Genomic DNA, 21,111 nt, shown 5'->3' with positions numbered 1-21,111 from the left:
TTTATTTGTAGCTGTGACTTCCGAAGGCTAAATAGTCATAAAGTTACTTCCATCTTTGGAGCTGGAGCACTATTGATGACGACCTGACTGAGTTATCGCCCTGTGTTTCAGTGATCTGATATAGGAAGAGTTTAGGGCTTTTAGAGCTAAGCTTTGCCACAGATCATTCTTTCTGCATATATGGTGTCATTTACTGTGTGACGTATCTTTGGCATATCTTTGTTTCATAGTTTAAAAATATTTGGAAGGCCTAAGCAGTCTGTTTAGATTCATGTTAGGCCATTCGAGAGTTTTGTGCAGTTACAGACTTGCTCCTTAGATCAGCATCAGGACAATTTGAAGTGGCAGCTTCAAGGGAAAACTCTTTCATTATTATTAAACACCAAAAGAGACAATCAAGAACACTGTCTTTTTTGCTTGGAGATTACTGAGCTAAAAAGTATTAAGGTGACATACGGTGACCTTCACGTGTTTAGGTGTTGTCTTGCCGAACGAAAGGGGGCTGACCCAGAATGCATCTGCTGTTTCAACTCTAGGATTCTGTTTGTTTCAGCGAGGCCTTTTTCTGCTGTATCGTTTTGCCTCCTTGGTTTGGCACCTGTTCTACACAGATCTCATCTGCTTTAGTGTTTTGTTTTTTTGGTTTTCTTCAGTGTTTGGGCTTTCCCTGAGAAGTGAGATGCTTTAGTTACATAGTTTTACATTCAAGATTTTAGAGAAAGATGACTGCAAACTATTGCCTTAGTGTTGTTTTTGTAAAAATATGTTGGTTCCCTTGAAACCCATTATTTTGAGAGATTGACAGGTAAAAATTCACTTATATTCTAACTGGCTTTTCACAGAGAAGTACTGTCATCTGTTATTTCTGAGTGGCTCCTTGGCAGACCACAAAGGATAGATGGTACTAGATGTATGCCACCACCATCAGAGTAGATGCATCCCTGTGTTTGGTTAAAGGATAATCTAGGGTTGTTCTTTTTTTAAATTAGAGCTGATCATTTTTTAGGATTGCTGTTCTTAAATCCATGAAAGATTAAATGTGTGTGTTTTTCTATTTTTGACTGCGCTGGGTCTTCATGGAGGCACACAGGCTTCTCTAGTTCACGTAGCCTTAGTAGCTCCATTGCATGTGGCATCTTAGTTCCCTGACCAGGGATCAAACCCTTGTCCCCTGCATTGAAAGGTAGATTCTTAACCACTGGACCACTAGGGAAGTCCTAGGAAGACCGTGTTTTAATGAATCTGTGTAGTGTTTAGAGTTGTTGTCTGGTGTCCATTTGAATTAATGCATTGTATCAGAGATAAAATGACATGAAAACTGACATGAAAATTAACAAATAAAAAGAAGGTGTGTGTCCTGAAAACTTCTTCATTTTGCTCACGAAACAAAAAGTTTTTTCAAAACAAGTTGTATGCTTAAAATATTTAGTGGATTTAACTCCCAAAGTTGGTTTATTGCTGAGTAACAAATCACAGCAGAGTCTGTTGGTCAGGCGTTTGGGCCCTGGTATACAGAGTAGTCCTGGCTCAGGGTCTTTCATGAGGCGAGGTGTCCGCTAAGGCTTCAGTCATCTGAAGACTGGATTGGAGCTGGAGGTGGCTGACCCTCAGGGTAAGAGACCTGGCTTCTCACTACTGGCCCTTCCATGGGAGCTGGAGTGTCTCCATGACATGGCCATTGGTCCCCAGAGGAGCCAAGAAGCTACAGAACCTTTGTGACCCAGGCTCCAGAGTCATACAGTGGTTTTCTAACTTTTATCTATAGAAGTGAGTCATTAAGTTTAGCCCACACCCAAGCAGAGGTGCATCTTGATGAGGGTGACAAAGGAGAGTGAAAAAGCTGGCTTATACTCAGCATTAAAAAAACTAAGATCATGGCATCCGGTCCCATCACTTCATGGCAAATAGATGGGGAAGAAATGAAAACAGTGACAGATTTTCTATTCTTGGGCTCCATAATCACTGTGAATGGTGATTGCAGCCACAAAATTAAAAGACATTTGCACCTTGGAAGAAAAACTATGACAAACCTAGACAGCATATTAAAAAGCAGAGACATTACTTGCTGACGAAGGCCCATCTAGTCAAAGCTATGGCTTTTCCAGTAGTCATGTATGGATGTGAGAGTTGGACCATAAAGAAGGCTGAGCACCAAAGAATTGATGCTTTCAAATTGTGGTGCTGGAGAAAACACTTGCAAGTCCTTTGGACTGCAAGGAAGTCAAACCAGTCAATCCTAAAGGAAATCAGTCCTGAATATTGATTGGAAGGACTGATGCTGAAGCTGAAGCTTCAATACTTCGGCCACCTGACAAGAAGAGCCGACCCATTGGAAAAGACCCTGATGCTCGGAAAGATTGAAAGCAAGAGGAGAAGGGGACAACAGAGGATGAGATGGTTGGATGGCATCATGACTTAAAGGACGTGAGTTTGAGCAAACTCTGGTAGATGGTGAAGGACAGGGAAGCTTGGCGGGCTGCAGTCCACGGGTCGCAAAGAGTCGGACACCACTGAGCGACTGAACGACAGCAACTGTCCTAGCAAGCTTCGAAACTTTCAGTAAGCTTACATCTGATCCGAGATATCCAGATTGAATTTGTATGATACAGACTATTAAAATTCAAATGTAGAGTGGTGGAATGTTGAGCTGGAAGGGACCTGGTTTGCCCTGTCATGACAGAAAGGAAGACACTCAGGTGGAGGAGGTGATGGGCACTGGTGGTCGTCAGGCCTGTTGACATCCTCTGTCAACTTTGCAGAGGTGCCCCTTCCATTGTGCCCAGCGTGATGCTCTCCGTGTTCTGCATCAGACTCAGAATGTGGTTTTCCCTATCTCTTGTGTGGAGAAGAGCTGAGAACTAGATCATCAAAGTTTAATAGACGAGTACCCCTGGTTCTCTTTTCTCTGTGTTGGTAAAGGAAGAATTTGAATACAAATGTAACTTTCCCCCTAACTTCTTAGAAGTGGATTTTCTGCCAGGATAGGTTTAGTGAGACTATGCTCTATTTCTTGATGTGGCAGAATGCCAGGCAAATGTGTGAAGGAGTGAGGCTTAGGACGACCATATGGAATCTACAAAGACCTGTGTTGCTGGCTGCCACCTTGAAACACTTAAAGATAAATGGGTTTTTTAAACCTAAGGGTATTCTTGGTTTTATAAAAATCTCATTAAAAACCTACATAAAGTAGAGCTTGATATCTCTAGGATAGTGAGGTAAAACATCCTCTAGGAAAAATTCTTTGAGCCTAAAGGTGCATGATTTGACAGTTCTCAGAAAATTTTGTCTTGCGGCAAAACTCTTTGAGGGTTCTGTTTATTTTCAGCCATGCGTGTTTTCTGATTTACTGCTCTTTGCCTTTTTTTGTTGTTTTCTTTTCTTTTTTCTTCACTTTGCCTTTGTAATTGTGGCCAGGGTCTCTGCTCTCCCGCCCCACTTCCTCAGATACTTATAAATTGTAGAGGGTAGTACACATGCAGAAAGTGCTTGAGAATGTTTGTTTTTCTTCTTCCTCATCAAAATTTTTGTTTCAGGTTCTTCTGCAGCTTGGGCTGTGACTGCCAATGCCAGATGGCACCGTTTCTGAGAAAAGAGCTAGCTTTTGCTTAGAAGTAATACCCACAAACAATGCCAAATTAGCATAAGCAAATGTCAGTGAGTTAACACAAAGCCCACACTCTTTCTATCTTTTCTTCCCTTCCTAGGCCATGGGTGTTGAGAGTGACCAGGAAATTGTGCAGATGATCGGAACAGAGGAGCACGTGATGGCTGCGTTTGGGCCCAGTCTGGAAGAGTGCCAGAAAGCTCAGATTTTCACACAGATGCAGGTGTGTCTTTTCACGTTGTCCTTCACTACAAAAGGGAATTAATTGGAGATTTAATGCTGCTCGTCGCTAAAGCATCAAATGCAGTGACTTTTGCGGGTAGAGATTTGGGGTGGATGTTGGGGAGATGGGAGTACTGGTCAAGGAGCTTCTTTGGCTCATTATTTGAGGGATTGGAGGAGTCTGCCTAGATCAATTATCGGCTTTGGTGTCCAACTTAGAAGCGGAGGGACCAAGAGGCTTTTGTTCTAATGTAATAAATAGCAAGTACTCTTCTTTTTTGTATTTGCCTGGTGACACAATTTTTTAAACTACAGCACCTCTAGTGTAGAAAGCTTTTTTTTTTTATATCTTTCTCTTTAATATTCCTTTTTATTCCCTGCTTCCAGTTGCTTTTAGCATCCAGTTGTATGTGGTCTCTATCCCTTTTGCTGAATTTCCAATGTTTCCAGCAAAAAAGACCCAGGCTCAGCATCCCTTTGCCTCTGCAGAGCCTTCATTGACCTGCCTTAGGCACTCCCAGCTGGAACCTGTGGATTTTAGGACCAGACTCAAAGATGAAGATAGGGAACTGTATATATGCTTTGTTGTTTAGTCACTAAGTCCTGTCCGACTCTGCGACCCCATGGGCGGTAGCCTCCAGGCTCCTCTGTCAGTGGGATTTCCCAGGCAAGAATACTGGAGTGGGTTGCCATTTCCTTCTCCAGAGGATCTTCCTGAACCAGGGATCGAACCCACGTCTTCTTCTTGGCAGGTGAATTCTTTACGAATGAGCCACCTGGGAAGCCCCTTTATATATGCTAAACATAATCAAAATAATTAGACTTCCCTTCGCATGTGACAGGTAGCCCTCATAGCCATACCCAGGATTTTTAGTTATATATTTGTAAGGTGTTTTGCTAAGAGTAAATCAGTAGTGACCTTCCTCATAGCCATCCTAGTAGGTAGGATTTCTCTACTATAGAGAAGCTCAATGGACAGTTCTTATTTATCCATGTATACATTGTCTATTCTGTTGGGTTGCTTAAATAAGGTATAAATTCCATGCTGCTTTTTTTTTTTTTGTCACCCAGGATGGTTTTAGAGATAGCGTTTTCCTTATATATGTTAGTATGTGTTCTGAAAAATGAAATGAGTCTTGATAATTTCGTAGACTAAACCAAACATTTAGAAAGATTGATTGTCATATGTAAGTACACATAAATTCCAAAGCAGAAAATAGTAAGGGTTATTCTTACCACTGCCTTCTTCTTTTTCTGTAGTTAATTAACCAGTGAACTCTAGTTACCAGGCAGGCAGCATCAGGAGAAGTTGTTTCGATTTCAGTTCAGTTCAGTCACTCAGTTGTGTCCGACTCTTTGTGACCCCGTGGACTGCAGCACGCCAGGCCTCCCTGTCCATCACCAATTCCCAGAGTTTACTCAAACTCATGTCCATTGAGTCTGTGATGCTATCCAATCATTTCATCCTCTGTTGTCCCCTTCTCCTCCTGCCTTCAATCTTTCCCAGCATCAGGGTCTTCTCAGATGAGTCACTTCTTCAGGTGGCCAAAGTATTGGAGTTTCAGCTTCAGCATCAGTCCTTCCAGTGAATATTCAGGACTGATTTCCTTTAGGATGGACTGGTTTGATCTCCTTGCTCTCCAAGGGATTCTCAAGAATCTTCTCCAATACCACAGTTCAAAAGCATCAATTATTCTGTTCTCAGCTTTCTTTATAGTCCAACTCTCACATCCATACATGACTACTGGAAAAACCATAGCTTTGACTAGATGGACCTTGGTTGGCAGTGTCTCTGCTTTTTAATAAACTGTCTAGGTTTGTCATAATTTTTCTTCCAAGGAGCAAGCGTCTTTTAATTTCATGGCTGCAGTCACCATCTGCAGTGATTTTGGAGCCCCCCAAAATAAAGTCTGTCATTGTTTCCATTGCTTCCCCATCTATTTGCCGTGAAGTGATGGGACCAGATGCCATAATCTTAGTTTCCTGAATGTTGAATTTAAAGCCAACTTTTTCACTTTCCTCTTTCACTTTCATCAAGAAGCTCTTTAGTTCTTCCCTTTCTGCCATAAGCGTGGTATCATCTGCATATCTGAGGTTATTGATATTTCTCCTGGCAATCTTAATTCTAGCTTGTGCTTCATCCACTCAGCATTTCTCATGATGTACTCTGCATATAAGTTAAATAAGCAGGGTGACAATATACAGCCTTGATGTACTCTTTTCCCTATTTAGAACCAGTCTTTTGTTCCATGTCCCGTTCTAACTGTTGATTCTTGACCTGCACACAGATTTCTTAGGAGGCAGATCAGGTGGTCAGGTATTCCCATCTCTTGAATAATTTTCCACAGTTTATTGTGATCCACACAGTCAAAGGCTTTGGCATAGTCAATAGAGCAGAAGTAGATATTTTTCTGGAACTGTCTTGCTTTTTGGATGATCCAGCAGATGGCAATTTGATCTCTGGTTCTTTTGCCTTTTCTAAATCCAGCTTGAACATCTGGAACTTCACGGTTCACGTACTGTTGAAGCCTGGCTTGGAGAACTTGGAACAGTACTTCACTAGGGTGTGAGATGAGTGCAATTGTGCAGTAGTTTGAGCATTCTTGGGCATTGCCTTTCTTTGGGATTGAAATGAAAACTGACCTTTTCCAGTCCTGGAGCCACTGCTGAGTTTTCCAAATTTGCTGGCATATTGAGTGCAGCACTTTCACAGCATCATCTTTTAGGATTTGAAGTAGCTCAACTGGAATTCCATCACCTCCACTAGCTTTGTTCATAGTGATGCTTTCTAAGGCCCACTTGACTTCACATTCTAGGATGTCTAGCTCTAGGTGAGTGATCACACCATCGTGATTATCTGGGTCATGAAGATCTTTTTTGTATAGTTCTTCTGTGTATTCTTGCCACCTCTTCTTATATCTTCTGCTTCTGTTAGGAACATACCATTTCTGTCCTTTATTGAGCCCATCTTTGCATGAAAAGTTCCCTTTGTATCTCTGATTTTCTTAAAGAGATCTCTAGTCTTTCCCATTCTGTTGTTTTCCTCCATTCCTTCGCACTGATCACTGAGGAAGGCTTTCTTATCTCCTTGCTATTCTGGTAACTCTGCATTCAGATGGGTATATCTTTCCTTTTTTCCTTTGCCTTTTGCTTCTCTTTTCATAGCTGTTTGTAAGGCCGCCTCAGACAACCATTTTGCCTTTTTGCATTTCTTTTTCTTGGGGATGGTCTTGATCCCTGTCTCCTATACAATGTCACGAACCTCCATCCATAATTCTTCAGGCACTCTGTCTATCAGGTCTAATCCCTTGAATCTATTTCTCCCTTCCAGTATATAATCATAAGGGATTTGATTTAGGTCATACCTGAATGGTCTAGTGGTTTTCCCTACTTGCTTCAATTTAAGTGTGAATTTGGCAATAAAGATTTCATGATCTGAGCCACAGTCAGCTTCTGGTCTTGTTTTTGCTGACTGTATAGAGCTTCTTCATCTTTGGCTGCAAAGAATATAATCAATCTGATTTCATTGTTGACCATCTGGTGATGTCCATGTGTAGAGTCTTCTCTTATGTTGTTGGAAGAGGGTGTTTGCTATGACCAGTGCATTCTCTTGGCAAAACTCTGTTAGCCTTTGCCCTGTTCTATCTTTGGTCTTCATTGAAAGTGAACTATTTGATGAACATGCATCTTCGTTATAAACTGCAATTACATTGTAATTACGTGAAGAGAAAACGTTAAATACTTAGGAATTGGCTACATTTGGGGAGATACACTCTATGCTTTAAAGCTGTGTAATGCCTGGATGAATAATTTACCTTAATGATAACCCAGTGGATTCAGTGAGATCCAGTATTCATCTTATTGCATGCATCATCATTGCTGGTCAGATAAGTCGATCACTGTAAAGCTGTTTGAGCAGGAGTTAAACAGTGGGTTGGAAGATCATTCATCTATTTCTCTTAAATAGGTACTGACAGAAAATAATGGCTAACTAAAAGTTTCTAAAGTGAATTGGAGAAGTTCTTTTAAAAGATGAGAATATGTGATTAGCTAAGAAAGACAATCATCTCACGTGAGACAAACAGGAAGTAGGAGTTTGAGATGGCTTGTTCTCTGTGTGCTGGATGAAAGCAAATATTAATTATTTGCAGCTGATAAAAGGTTACAGAGGCACAGCTAGTCCAAAATGGTTGCTGACTTGCACATATCTAAATAAAAATGTATTATCCTATGTAAATTAGAACTTTTGACATGGCACTTCAGTAGATTGTTTAAAATACATGTTTTGTTTTGTTTTGAATGCCTCCCTTCTTAGTGACTCCTCCATTTATTCTGCTCATAAAGCCCTTTTGCTGCTACATTTGTCACAGATGTTTTACATTATCATTGCCAGGGGCTCTGAAAAATGGAGAAGAAATTAGTTACTACCTTTTTGGAAGGAGAGGCTACACCAGGGGTGGCATCTTGGCCTGTTTATGAAGCCAGCTGGGCTCTTAGCCCAGCCCTGACACTGCAGCCCCGGCAACTTTATCAGCTACTCTAGGGAAATGTGACTTTCTGCTGCATCAGAAGGCACCCCTGTATTCCTGTTTCTTCCTCAAGGAAGTGAAGAATCTTTAGCCTCTTTCCCAAGGGAACTGAAAGACCAAAATTTAATAAAAACAGCTCAGTTTAGGGAAAACTGAAGTGCCTGTCTGTTCCTGGTTCCCACCATCTGCTGACTTGCCTCAATCAGTTACTTAGTTACTACTTCTTGCTTTGTTACTGCAGCTGTGTTTTAAAGGTCTTAGTTTGTCTTACCCTCTGATGGCCTGGTTTTTTTTTTTTAAATCAGGAAGGTTCTAGATTTGATCTGCAGTCTTAACAGAGATGTTCCATTCAGTTTCAGGGACTATTTTAGTCAGGAATCAAAAAAAAAAAAGATGACAAAATGTCTCGTAAGAGAGACATACAGGTAAGCAGGCGAATACAGTGTGATATAAACACAAATGGAAGTACTCAGTTCTTTTTATGTAAGAAATTAAACAGCAGAGAGAAAGAAGTGGGGTTAGGAAAGGCTTCAAAGAGGAAGTGGTACCTGATCTAGGTTTTGAAGCATGGAAAAGAAATTTTTCCAGGCAGGAAACTGGCAGCAGGAATTCCAGGATAAAGAATCAGGCATCCCAGTCCTTTCTTATGACTAAATGGAAACCAGTGTTTTGGTTTGGTTTTTTTTTTTTTAATGCATTTATTCCTCTTACAAAATAATAAGAACCACATGATCTTTTCAAACTTTTTTTATGGAAAAACTTCAAAATATAAAAAGTATACAGAATAGTATTATGAACCCCCATGTGCCTGTCACCCAGCTTCAACATGAAAAACACTTTGCCAGGGACTTCCCTGGTGGGCCAGTGGCTAAAACTTCATGCTCCCAGTGCAGGAGACCTGGGTTTAATCCCTGTTCAGGAAACTTGATCCTGCATGTCACAACAAAGATGGAAGATTCCCTGTGCTGTAACTAAGACCTGGTGGAGCAAAATAAATAAATATTAAAAACAGAAAAACTTCGCTATTCTTGTTTCATCTAAAGCTCTATCTCTGCCTCACCTATTACTTGGTTAAGTTTTTAAATTTTATTTTTATTTGGGGGGGAAATTGCTTTCCAGTGTTGTGTTGGTTCCTGCTGAGCGGCAACACAAATCAGGCATATGATTAGTTTTTAACATTTCACTTTTTAGGTAAAGTGTATATACACATAATATACAAGTCTTTATTGTATACTTTTTATAAGATACAGAATATTTCCATGACCCCTGAAAATTCCCTCATGCCTCTTGTAATCAGTTTTCACCTCCATTCCTGTTTTTCCCCACTTTTCTTATTTTTTTCACCGTGGATTAGTTTTGCCTATTCTGGAACTTTATATAAGGAATTATGCAGTATATACTTCTTGTTTTGTCAGCTTCTTCTGTTGAATGTATCGACTTAGAGTCATCCAAGCTTTTCCTTATTACGTTGTGTATCCATGTTCTTCATTCCTTTTAATTGTTGAGTAGTGTTCCATTGCATGAATATACCACAGTTTGTTATCTTTTCCTGTTGATGGACATTTGGTTTGCTTCACTCTTTGGCTGTTATGAATAAAACTGCCATAAACATTCCTGTCCAAGTCTCTGCCTAGACAGTTTGGCATTTCTCGTGGATAAATACCTAAGAATAGAATTGCTGGATCAAAATGCAGTTGTGTGGAATGTTACTCAGCCATTAAAAAGAATGAAATAATGCCCTTTGCAGCAACATGGATGGGCCTAGAGAGTGTCACAGTGACTGAAGTAAGTCAGACAGAGAAGGAGAAATATTCTATGGCATCCATATATGTGGAGTCTAAAAAGGAATGAATGATCCAAGTGAACTTACTTACAAAACAAAGACTTACAGACTTAGAGAACAAACTTACAGTTGCTAATGGGGAGAAGGATCAGGGAAGAGATAGTTAGGGAGTTTGGGGTTGACATGGACACACCGCTGTATTTAAAGTGGATAACCAGCAAGGTCTACCGTGTAGTATGTGGAACTCTGCTCAATATTATGTGGCAGTCTGGTTGGGAGGGGAGTTTGGGGGAGAATGTATGTGTATGGCTGAGTCCGTTTACTCTTCACCTGAAACTATCCCAACAGTGTTAATTGGCTAAACCCCAACCCCCCCCCCCAAAAAAGAAAAATCAGTTGTGTATGTAACCTTTATAAAGTCAGAGCTGCCAGGGGCGACAGTACCATTCTGCAGTCCCCTCAGCCGCGCCTGAGAGTTCTGGTTGCTTCACGTCCTCACCAGCATTCACTGTTGTTAGTCTTTGTAACTTGAGTTGTTCCAGTTTGTTCTGGTGGTATCTCATTGTGACTTTAATCGTGCATTTTCCAGATGACCAATGACATTGACTACTTTCTGTGTGCTTACTGACTTCCTTTATAATTGAAATCATGTAAATCTTCTGACTGTTTCAACACTGTTTTCAGCTGTTCTAGGTCTTCTGCTTTTCCATAGAAATTTTGAAATCCAATCAGTTTGTGTTTTTTAACAAACCCATTAGAAGTATAATTAACAATAAAAATACATTTTTTGGTCAGTTTGGAGAGAATTTTAACAGCAAGCGTCTTTAAGTATATTAAATGTTCTAGCCAATGAAAATGGCATAACCCTCGATTTATGTAGGTTTTGTCTTCTCTCAGCAGCGCTTTGTAGATTTCAGGGTAGAAGTCACACATGGTGTGATTCCTTTTTGAGGAGAGAAAATACTCCCCCTCCCCCCAAAAGAATATTCACCCAAAGTGTTAGCTGTCGACAGGATTCTCTTCGGGTGGAGGACTGATGGCCAAAATACTTATCTCCTTTGTATTGTCTAAAACTTACTACAATTGTCCTGTATCAATTTTATAGTAAAAAAACAAATTATAAAAAGGGAACTATTTTGTCATTGGTTTATGACAAATTTTTTTTTTTTTTTTTAACTAGGACCAACTCAGTTTTCTTTATAGAGGTCCTTGTCTTTTTTGCTTAGTGTTGTGTATGGGTAGCAACTTAATAAATTCTCTCTGATGTCATTCAAACATTATTGTAATATATTCTGTTTTTTAATAGGCATTAAAATATATAGGGAACAAAGTCAGAAGGCAAAGGATGTGGGGAGGTGGCCCAAAGAAAACCAAAATAGAAGAAGCAAGAGAGCTCCTGGCTTCTACCATTCTGACCCACGTACCAGTGAGTAAACCCTTTGCAACTGTGAATACTGATCATTGTGGTGTCCATGAACTTCTGCTTGAGTACAGGTTTACATTAACTGAAGTCTAGTTCCATAAGAAAAGAGAGAACCCTAAAGAGGACTCTCTGATGGACTGCCCTGGAAATAATCTTCCATTATCAACAGTTTATTTGTACTTAAAGAATGTTAGCTATATTATGTCATCATCTGATCATGTTTGTTGTCTTGATTCTTCTTTCAATCCAAAATTTTAGTTTTTTCTTTGATATTCAAATATATATTAGGCACTGCTGCTAGATCTCATCTCTGAAGGTCAGAGATGATGTCTTAGATGTTTTTAAATAAATTAAAAACAAGCTTACAGTGCCTTGCCCATATGTGTAACTTCTTGAAAAATTGTAGTAAAACATACAAAAAATAAAATTTATTCTTTTTATGTGTATGTTTCTGTGGGATTATGTACATTCTCACTGTTATGTTACCATCACTACCGTAGATAGTACCATAGATACTTATTAAAATATTAGATGGGCTTATCTTCTAGACCTTGAGCTCACATTGTCCAGTCTTCTTCACTTAGAATATAGATGTTCAGGTCCAGAAAAGCTGGATAATTTTTCATGTCATCCAGCTGGTTAGTGGTCAGAGAGAGAGAGCTAGAATCCCATCTCCTGACCCTTGAACCAGTGCTTAATATTTATTTTTATTAACTTATTATTAAACAGAGTTCAGCCATATTGGCAAGAGTTATTCTTCCCCTACCCTCATTTAATACATATGTACTCTTTCTAAGTTATAAAATTGTTAGTCAGACTTATCTTGTTAACCAAATAGTCTGGTTTATGTTGACTTTTAGCATGTGTATTATTCACAAATGATCTCATTTAAGAATCGCACACTCTATCTTCAGGGGCTGATTATAAATAATGAAAAGTTGAGAGAACAGTAGAAGTGACCACCTAAACACATGAAGATATAGTTTTCTTATTTTGAAACACCTTGTTAGCCAAATAATGTGGGTCTATGATTTTGCCCTTTTGCTGCCATTTGTGTGTGCCCTTGATCTGATTCAGAGAATTAGGAAAGTAAAACAAATTTTATAATACGAATTCTTTATAAACAAGCCTATGAAATATTCCTTAGAATTGACAGAAACTTAGATTACTCTCAGTATTCATTGTTTGGGATATAGAGAAAGAATTTACCTACTTATCTAAGATTTTTGTCTCTTCAAATAAACCAGTGCAATGGTTTAGCCAGTTTTGATTTAACTTACTGATGGGCCAGATTCATTTATGTAGATTTCAGTTGTACAAGAGAAAATTAAATAGAACATTTGCAGCAATTTAGCTATCAATCTGTTCATTTATTCCATAGATACTTGTTGAGTCCTGACTGTTTTAGTACCATTCTTGTTATTTATCGCTGCACAGCAAGTATTTCCAAAACTTAGTAGCTTGAGATAACTGTTTATTGCTCTCTCTCAGGATTCTTAGGTCTGAAGGGGCTCAGTGATAGGGAGAGAGTTTCTTTTTTTTGTTTTGTTTTAATATTTATTTAGCTGCATCAGGTCTTAGTTGTGGCACATGGCTCTAGAGCACGCGGGCCTCGTCGTTGCAGCTCATAGGCTTAATTGCATCACGTCATGTGGGATCCTAGTTCCCCAGCCAGAGATCAAACCTGTGTCCCCTGCATTAGAAGGAGGATTCTTAACCACTGGACCACCAGGGAAGTCCCAGGAAGGAGCTTCTTGACATGAGTCTCATAAAGTTGCAGACAGATAGCCGCTGAGGGTGGAGTCATCCAAAGGCTTGACTGGGCTGAACATCAAAGATGTGTCATCAGTCACATCTCTGACTCCTCACTGCCTTTCCAAGTGGCCCTTTTCTCCCCAACAGAGTATCCTAGACTTCTCATTTGGTGCTTCAGGACTCTTAAAAGGAAAGAAGTGGAAACTGCTAGTTTACAGGCCAACCCAAAGATGGTGATTAACTCCACCTCTTCATGAAGGAATGGCGTGAAACATATGGGGAGGGGAGGAGTTGATGGTGGTCATCTTTGAAGAAAAACTGCCGCAAGTATCGAGTACAAAGGTGGAAAGTCATCATCTCAGCTTTTAGAGAGTTTATAGACTGGTTGAATTTTTTGAATAAGGATAATTGTAACAATTCATTTTTTTCCTATTTAAATATTATAGCATTGGTTATTTTCTTGAGGCACCTTAAATTTTAATGTGTAGAGTCTTAAAATTTTTTCTCTAATTTCTGAATTACAGGTTAAAGAATTCAATTTCCGAGCCAAATGTATCTATACTGCAGTGATGGTGAGAAGAGTAATTCTGGCCCAAGGAGATAATAAAGTTGATGACAGAGATTATTATGGTAACAAGAGGTTGGAGTTGGCAGGACAGGTGATTTAACTATTTTATGTCAAATCTTATTTTCCTCAATAAAAATTAATTTACTATTCATTTTAGATAGGAGGAGGGGACAGTTGAATGGAATATAGGTTTGTATATTTGGAATATAAACATTCATATGTGACTTACTACCTCTTTGACTTAAGAATTTCTTGAACTATGAAAACTCTTAGTTCTTTAAATATGTTAGTAGTGTTACCTATATTATGTCTTTCTTGAGATGTTTATATTCTCTCATTGTGTTTAATATAGAAAGTGATGTATGATATTAAGTAGTATCATTTATTCAGTTGACAGATGTCTATTAAACTTCTACCATGTGCCAGGCATACTTACAGAAACTGGGGATAGAGGAAAAATAAGATAGACAAAGGTCCCTTTTCTATCTTGTGGCTTAAAAGAAGTGCCTTGATGTAGTGGTCTCTGTTAATGTCCTACTTAGAGTTCACTAAATTCTTCAGTCTGTAAATCTATGTCTAACTAAATTTGAGACATTTTTAGAACCTATTTCTTTAAATATCTTTTTTATATTATATCTCTTGTCCTTCTAACTCAAATTATCTTGTTTGACCCTTTGATATTGAGGCTCTGTTAATTTTTTTTTTCCCCAGGTTAGCTCTCTTCTTCAGGTTGGATAATTTCTACTGATCTGTTTTCAAGTTCCTTAATTTTTCTTATGTTGTCTCTAACATGCTTATTACACTGATCCAATTAATTTTTTAGTTTAGATGTTGTGTTTTCAGTTCTAGAAATTTCGTTCTGGTACTTTTAGCTTCTGTTTCCCTACTGAGATTTCTTACTTGTTTATTCATCACAACCGTGTTTTCATTTACATCCTTGAACCTTAACAGCTGTTTTAGAATCTTGGTCTCATTCCAACGACTCATCATCTTAGGATCAATCGCTTGATTAAATCAGTCGCTTGATTAAATATCTCTTTGAAAAAGTGATATATATTTTAAGCTGAGCCCTCAGACATTCCAGCTGGGACTTGAGAGGAGAATCCAGTCTCATACAACCTCTGGAACTGCTTCTATTAGGAGACCCACACGAGCAACATATGTCTTCAGGCAGTGCCCTTATTGGAGGAACTGGAAGAGGACCAGTATTTCTGGAGTGTGAGGCGTGGGGTGGTGAGAGAGCACGTTGGAGAACTAGCATCGTACGCCATGGGAAGGGGTTTGGATTTAATTGCTCCTGCAGTAGAGAATCACAAGAGAGTTATAATCAGAGAAGTGACACCATCAATTTCAGTTTAAAAGGTCTTATTTGGAGATGAACCTGCCAAGAAAGTCCAAGTTAGGAGACTGTGGCAGTATTCAGATGAGTGACGGGGGCTGCGATCATAACAGCAGATGTTAATTACCACGTCTAAAATGTAAAAAACGGGAATTATAATCGTATCAGTTTTTTCTGAGAAAAAATTAATGCCTGGAATACTTGGGAAGTTGTTTGGCCAATGGCTGAGGCTAACTGGTGGGCTCTTGGCCACCTTCAGACTGACCACAGTTCAGGGGATTGATTGTGTGTAACCCTACCACCAACAATCCCAATTTTTTACAGATCTTTATAATTGGAAAAGAAATCTTAATGTTCAAATAGTCCTTTAAAAAAAAAGTGTTGGTTGTTTGGAGGACTAAGGAATGGGGTCGAGAGGGGAGAGGAAAAGACTATCCTGTTGCTTAAAAAATTAGAATTAAAAAGAGGGTTCCCATGTGCAAGAAAACATTGCTTTATAAACAGTGTAAGAACATAAAAGGGATTGTGTTGGCAAAAATTTGTAAAAACAATAGCTGCTAATTTCGCACCCCATGGGATGAGGAGGTATGAATGTGCTTCAGCGTTAGATAACAGCTGTATCCACTGGCCAGGCGGGTTCACAGAACCTTCCCTCAGTCTCACTGCCACCAGAGGGCTGGCCAGCTGGCCGCCAGTAGAGGTGTTAGCAAAACCTACCGGTTTCAGGCTTAATCTTTGCACCTACCTTTTCTCTTTCGGTAATGTGTTCATTATTTGCCGAGCATTACTCTATTCTTTGTCTGCAGATTTTTTTGTTTCTAATGCAGCTTGCTTTGTATGGGTGAGATATGGAACGGCACCAAAATCCGGCACCCTGGAAAGCCAGGGATTTCCACCCGGTGACAAAAGAATGCCGTCTTGACTTCAGAGATTGCCTAATCCCAGCTGTTCTGATAATGTAATTAAGGCTGCCTAATGTCTTTAATTTTGCAACCAGTTTGTGTGAAAAGGAGAATTTGGCACTCTGAAGGCTTAAACACTAAATAGCAATCTCAAGACGCCTAATTAGAATTCTCTGACATTAAGCTAATTGGTGAAACTGTATTTCAGCAGCTTAACTTCTTTATTAATTTTTTTTTTTTAGCATTTTCATTGAAAATCAATTGATGAGCTGTCAGCATTTTTTCTTAAATATAATTTGCTCTTTAGTGCTCCTGTCTTAGGCAGGCTGAAAGGCCTCATGCCAACAGTGAGAGGTATTGAATATTATAATATCACCAACATTCCATCCCTTTTCATCATTTTACTCTTGACCTAAATAATGTGGCTTCTGGTGGGAATAGGCCTTGTAGCTTCTTACTGCTCTGTGAACTGGAGAACGTTATTTCTCTTATGAAGAAATTTGAAGGGTGGAGAAATTTATTAATGAGGCTGTAGTTTTGTTGAGTGTGCTCTTACTCTTTACTTGTTTAGTACTGGAGCATTTCCTTGTACTTGAATCAGGGGGCTACAACAAATTCATCTGGGAGCCCCAAAAAAACTTTGTTGCAATTTGAGACACAAAAGTCTTAAGTGTAAGGGACTAATTAAAACCGAGCGGAGCTTTTGTGGTTAAAGGTTAAGGGCATTTGCTTCTGTTCAGGATACTTATTCAAGTCCCTTTGCCAGTTTCCACAGGAAGTTGCTGAAATGGGCTTGTCCATCCCTCTCTTCCCCTGCACCTGCTTCCATTCCCATATTCTTTTTCATGAAGGAAACTGCTGGGTCTGAGTGGAAGAAAAGATTAAGCTCTCAGAGGAGGAAGTTTTCTTTTTAGAACACTTCAGACATGGCAAATCAAGGACCCTGGCTTTCCCATCTGCAAAGTTGATTTTGTAGAAAAGTAGAAGGATGTGTCTCTCTTAAGGGAAAAGAGTGTAAAATCACGTTCTACCTAGGAAATGCTTTCTTCAACAGTGGCTGGAAGAGAAGACTCATTGGCTTTCATGTCTTCTAAATTATGAATCAAAAAACTACCTGTGTGTTGTAAACATTCAAGGATATAGTGTGGACTTTGGAAGATCTTTAGCTTAGAAGATTTCCGTGAACTTTAGAATTCCTGAATTATAAAAGGAATGTATATATAATGTCCTCCAATACTACATTACTATTGTGCTAGGTAGCTTAGATTACATATATATCCAACTGTTTTCTTCCTCTATAAAGGAATAAGAAACAAATGTAGTTGATTTTTCAGGGTAATTTAAGTAGTTGTAATTTTATATTTGATTATTGAAGAAGTATGCCTATTATTTTTTTTTCTTTTTTTTTTTTCTTTCTTTCTTTTTGTAGTGGGTTTTGTCATACATTGACATGAATCAGCCATGGTTTTACATGTATTCCCCATCCCGATCCCCCCTCCCACCTCCCTCTCTACCCGATCCCTCTGGGTCTTCCCAGTGCACCAGGCCCGAGCACTTGTCTCATGCATCCAACCTGGGCTGGTGATCTGTTTCACTATAGATAATATACATGTTTCGATGCTGTTCTCTCTAAACATCCCACCCTCGCCTTCTCCCACAGAGTCCAAAAGTCTGTTCTGTATTTCTGTGTCTCTTTTTCTGTTTTGCATATAGGGTTATCATTACCATCTTTCTAAATTCCATATATATGTGTTAGTATGCTGTAATGTTCTTTATCTTTCTGGCTTACTTCACTCTGTATAATAGGCTCCAGTTTCATCCATCTCATTAGAACTGATTCAAATGAATTCTTTTTAATGGCTGAGTAATATTCCATGGTGTATATGTACCACAGCTTCCTTATCCATTCATCTGCTGATGGGCATCTAGGTTGCTTCCATGTCCTGGCTATTATAAACAGTGCTGTGATGAACACTGGGGTGCACGTGTCTCTTTCAGATCTGGTTTCCTCAGTGTGTATGCCCAGAAGTGGTATTGCTGGGTCATATGGCAGTTCTATTTCCAGTTTTTTAAGAAATCTCCACACTGTTTTCCACAGTGGCTGTACTAGTTTGCATTCCCACCAACAGTGTAAGAGGGTTCCCTTTTCTCCACACCCTCTCCAGCATTTATTGCTTGTAGACTTTTGGATAGCAGCCATCCTGACTGGCGTGTGATGGTACCTCATTGTGGTTTTGATTTGCATTTCTCTGATAATGAGGGATGTTGAGCATCTTTTCATATGTTTGTTAGCCATCTGTATGTCTTCTTTGGAGAAATGTCTGTTTAGTTCTTTGTATGCCTATTATTTTTTGTGAACTGTCTGTAAGTGGTGTTCTGGTTTTGTCTGTTGCTGCATATCTATTGCAAAACTTAAGCCAACCACCATTGTCTTAAGTGGCTTAAGACAGCCACCATTTTGTTATATCTCACAATTTTGTGGGTCAGGAATTCAGGCAAGATCTAGCTGTGTAACTCTTCTGTATCACATGGAGCTCAGTTGGTTCTGCTGGAGGTGGTGGGATGCCTGGAAGGCTGTGCTCAGCTCCGTCTTGACCATGCCAGCACTGTGACATCAGAGTGGCTCAGGACTCAAGTGAGTTTCCCATGCACCGGAGAATCTGCGTGACCTTAATGAGTTTGTCTTAGAAGTCACATCTTCACTAACTTTATTGAAAAAAAGCAGTCACAGCCCTTGCCTGAATTGGGGCAGTAGGAGACATAGTAAGCAGAGATTTGGGCAGTTTATCTACATAATCTTGGGGTTTTCTCCCAAGATTAAGTGGGTAGTGGATTTGAGGATGTAAATTTTATTTGTGGTTATCTCCTTTCTGTGACTTTCCCCTCACTTTTCAGCTACTGTGGTGGCTGGTATTTTATCCCTCTGATCCTTCAATCCAGTAAGACTGTGGGTCTTTCTCTGAGTTTTAGCTTCTAATGTCACCTGGACCCTTTTTGCTAATGTGTTCTACCCTTAGTTGAAAAGCCTTCAAAATGGAAATGCACTTTTGATAAGTATCACGTTTTCAGCAGTTTCTGTCTGCATTTACTCTCCAGTGCTGTCAAATAGTTTTAATATTTTGTCCAGAGTTTATAATTTTTATCAGCAAATGAGTCTGATAGGAGCTACTCCCATCAATTCTGAAACAGAACCATTCTAGTCTATTTTTATGACTTTCTGTTCCCCATCCCATTGATTTGTTTTCCATGGTTAACATGGCTTAATGTCATTTATTTTCTAATTTTTAACATAAAGAGTAAAAGTACAAATGTTACATATAAGTTATGAAGGTGACAAATTAAATCAGCACCTCAAATCCACTACCAGCTTAAGTAATTCCTATTAATTGACCACTAATTGCCATTTCATTTACTTATATATTTCTTCCTTACTCTGTCCTTCTCTTTCTCCTACTATCCTGAATTTGTGTACTTATTATTTTCTTTTTTATTGTATCATTTATTTAAAAGTTTTAAAATACTTTATTACAGTATAAGTTTTGCTTTTTTTTTATTGAAGTATAGTTTATTTAGTGTTGTGTTTAAGATGTACAGCAAAGTGATTCAGTTGTGTGTGTGTGTGTGTGTGTGTGTGTGTGTGTACTATATTTGTATTCCTTTTCGGATTATTTTCCATTTTAGGTTATTACAAGGTACCGAATATACTTCCCTGTGCCACACAGCAGGCCCTTGTTGCTTATCTGCTTTATATATTGAGCATGTGTCTGTTAACCCTAACTCCCAATGTGTCCTCTTCCCAGCCTTTCCTTTTTGGTGACCATAAGTTTGTTTTCTGCATCTGTGACTGTATTTCTGTTTTGTAAATAGATTCATTTGTACCATTATTTTAGATTCCACGTGTGTCAAACTGAGTGAAGAAAGTCAGGCAGAGAAAAACAGCTATCAGGTGATATCACTTATATGTAGAATGTTTTCATTCTTCTACATGTAGCTGTCCTGTTTTCCCAACACAACTTATGGAAAAGACTTTTTTTTCCCTCCATTGTGTGTTCTTAAATATGTTTGGCTGCACTGCATGATATGTGGGATCTTAGTCCCCCCCCCCAGGGATCAGACTCACACCCCTTGCACTGGAAGTCTGGAATCATAACCACTGGCCTGCCAGGGAAGTTCACCTGTTCTCTATTCTTGCTTCCTGTGTCATAAGTTAACTGACCATGCGTGTGTGGGTTTATTTCCGGGCTTTCTGTCCTGTTCCAGTGATCTCTGTTTTTTATGCTAGTGCCATACTGTTTTGATTATCGTAGCTTTGTAGTATAGTCTGAATTCAGGGCGTCTGATTCCCTGAAGAAGCTCTGTTCTTCTTTCTCAACACTGTTTTTTATTAAAACAGTTCAATAGTTTCTCTCTTTAAATGTGGTGATTTAGTCACTAAGTTGTGTCTGACTGTTGTGACTCCATGGACTGTAGCCTGCCAGGTTCCTCTGTCCATGGGATTCTCCAGGCAAGAATACTGGAGTAGATTGCCATTTCCTTCTCAATGGGATCTTCCCAACCCAGGAATTGAACCCGGGTCTCTTCCATTGCAGGCAGATTCTTTACTGACTGGGGTAGAAGGGAAGCGCCATATCTTTTAAATAAAGCTTTCTTTAAAAATTGTTATTTCTTAGTTTTGGCTGCACTGGGTCTCTGTTGCTGCACACAGTCTTTCTCTAGCGGTGGTGAGTAGGGCGGCTCTCTAGTTGCAGTGCGTGGGCTTCTCATCATGGTGGTTTCTCTTGTTGTGGAGCCCGGAGTCTAGATGTGCGCGCTTAGTTGCTCCTCGGCATGTGGGATCTTCTGGACCAGGGATTGAACCCATGCTCCCTGCATTCTCAGGTGAGCTCTTCACCCCTGGACCACCAGGGAAGTTCCCTTAGGATTGTTTTGGCTATTTGGGGTCTTGTTTCCAAACAAGTTTTAAGATGACTGGTTCTAGGTCTCTGA

At 39.4% G+C, this 21,111-nt stretch overlaps 1 protein-coding gene across 1 annotated transcript in view; it reads left to right on the top strand.

The window, feature by feature from the left end:
• POLR3B (RNA polymerase III subunit B) overlaps positions 1 to 21,111 on the top strand; it is a 109,896-nt gene that overhangs the window by 20,310 nt on the left and 68,475 nt on the right. The window contains exons 10-12 of the mRNA XM_043880705.1: positions 3,705 to 3,827; positions 11,445 to 11,564; positions 13,841 to 13,975. Coding sequence (XP_043736640.1) covers positions 3,705 to 3,827; positions 11,445 to 11,564; positions 13,841 to 13,975 — 378 coding nt within the window. The remainder of the gene's footprint in view (positions 1 to 3,704; positions 3,828 to 11,444; positions 11,565 to 13,840; positions 13,976 to 21,111) is intronic.

The sequence above is a fragment of the Cervus elaphus genome, chromosome 22, assembly GCF_910594005.1.
Source record: "Cervus elaphus chromosome 22, mCerEla1.1, whole genome shotgun sequence".
In the NCBI taxonomy this organism is placed as follows: Eukaryota; Metazoa; Chordata; class Mammalia; order Artiodactyla; family Cervidae; genus Cervus; species Cervus elaphus.
Note: the sequence above shows the minus strand (reverse complement) of the source record. Positions and strands in the feature narration are given on the sequence as shown.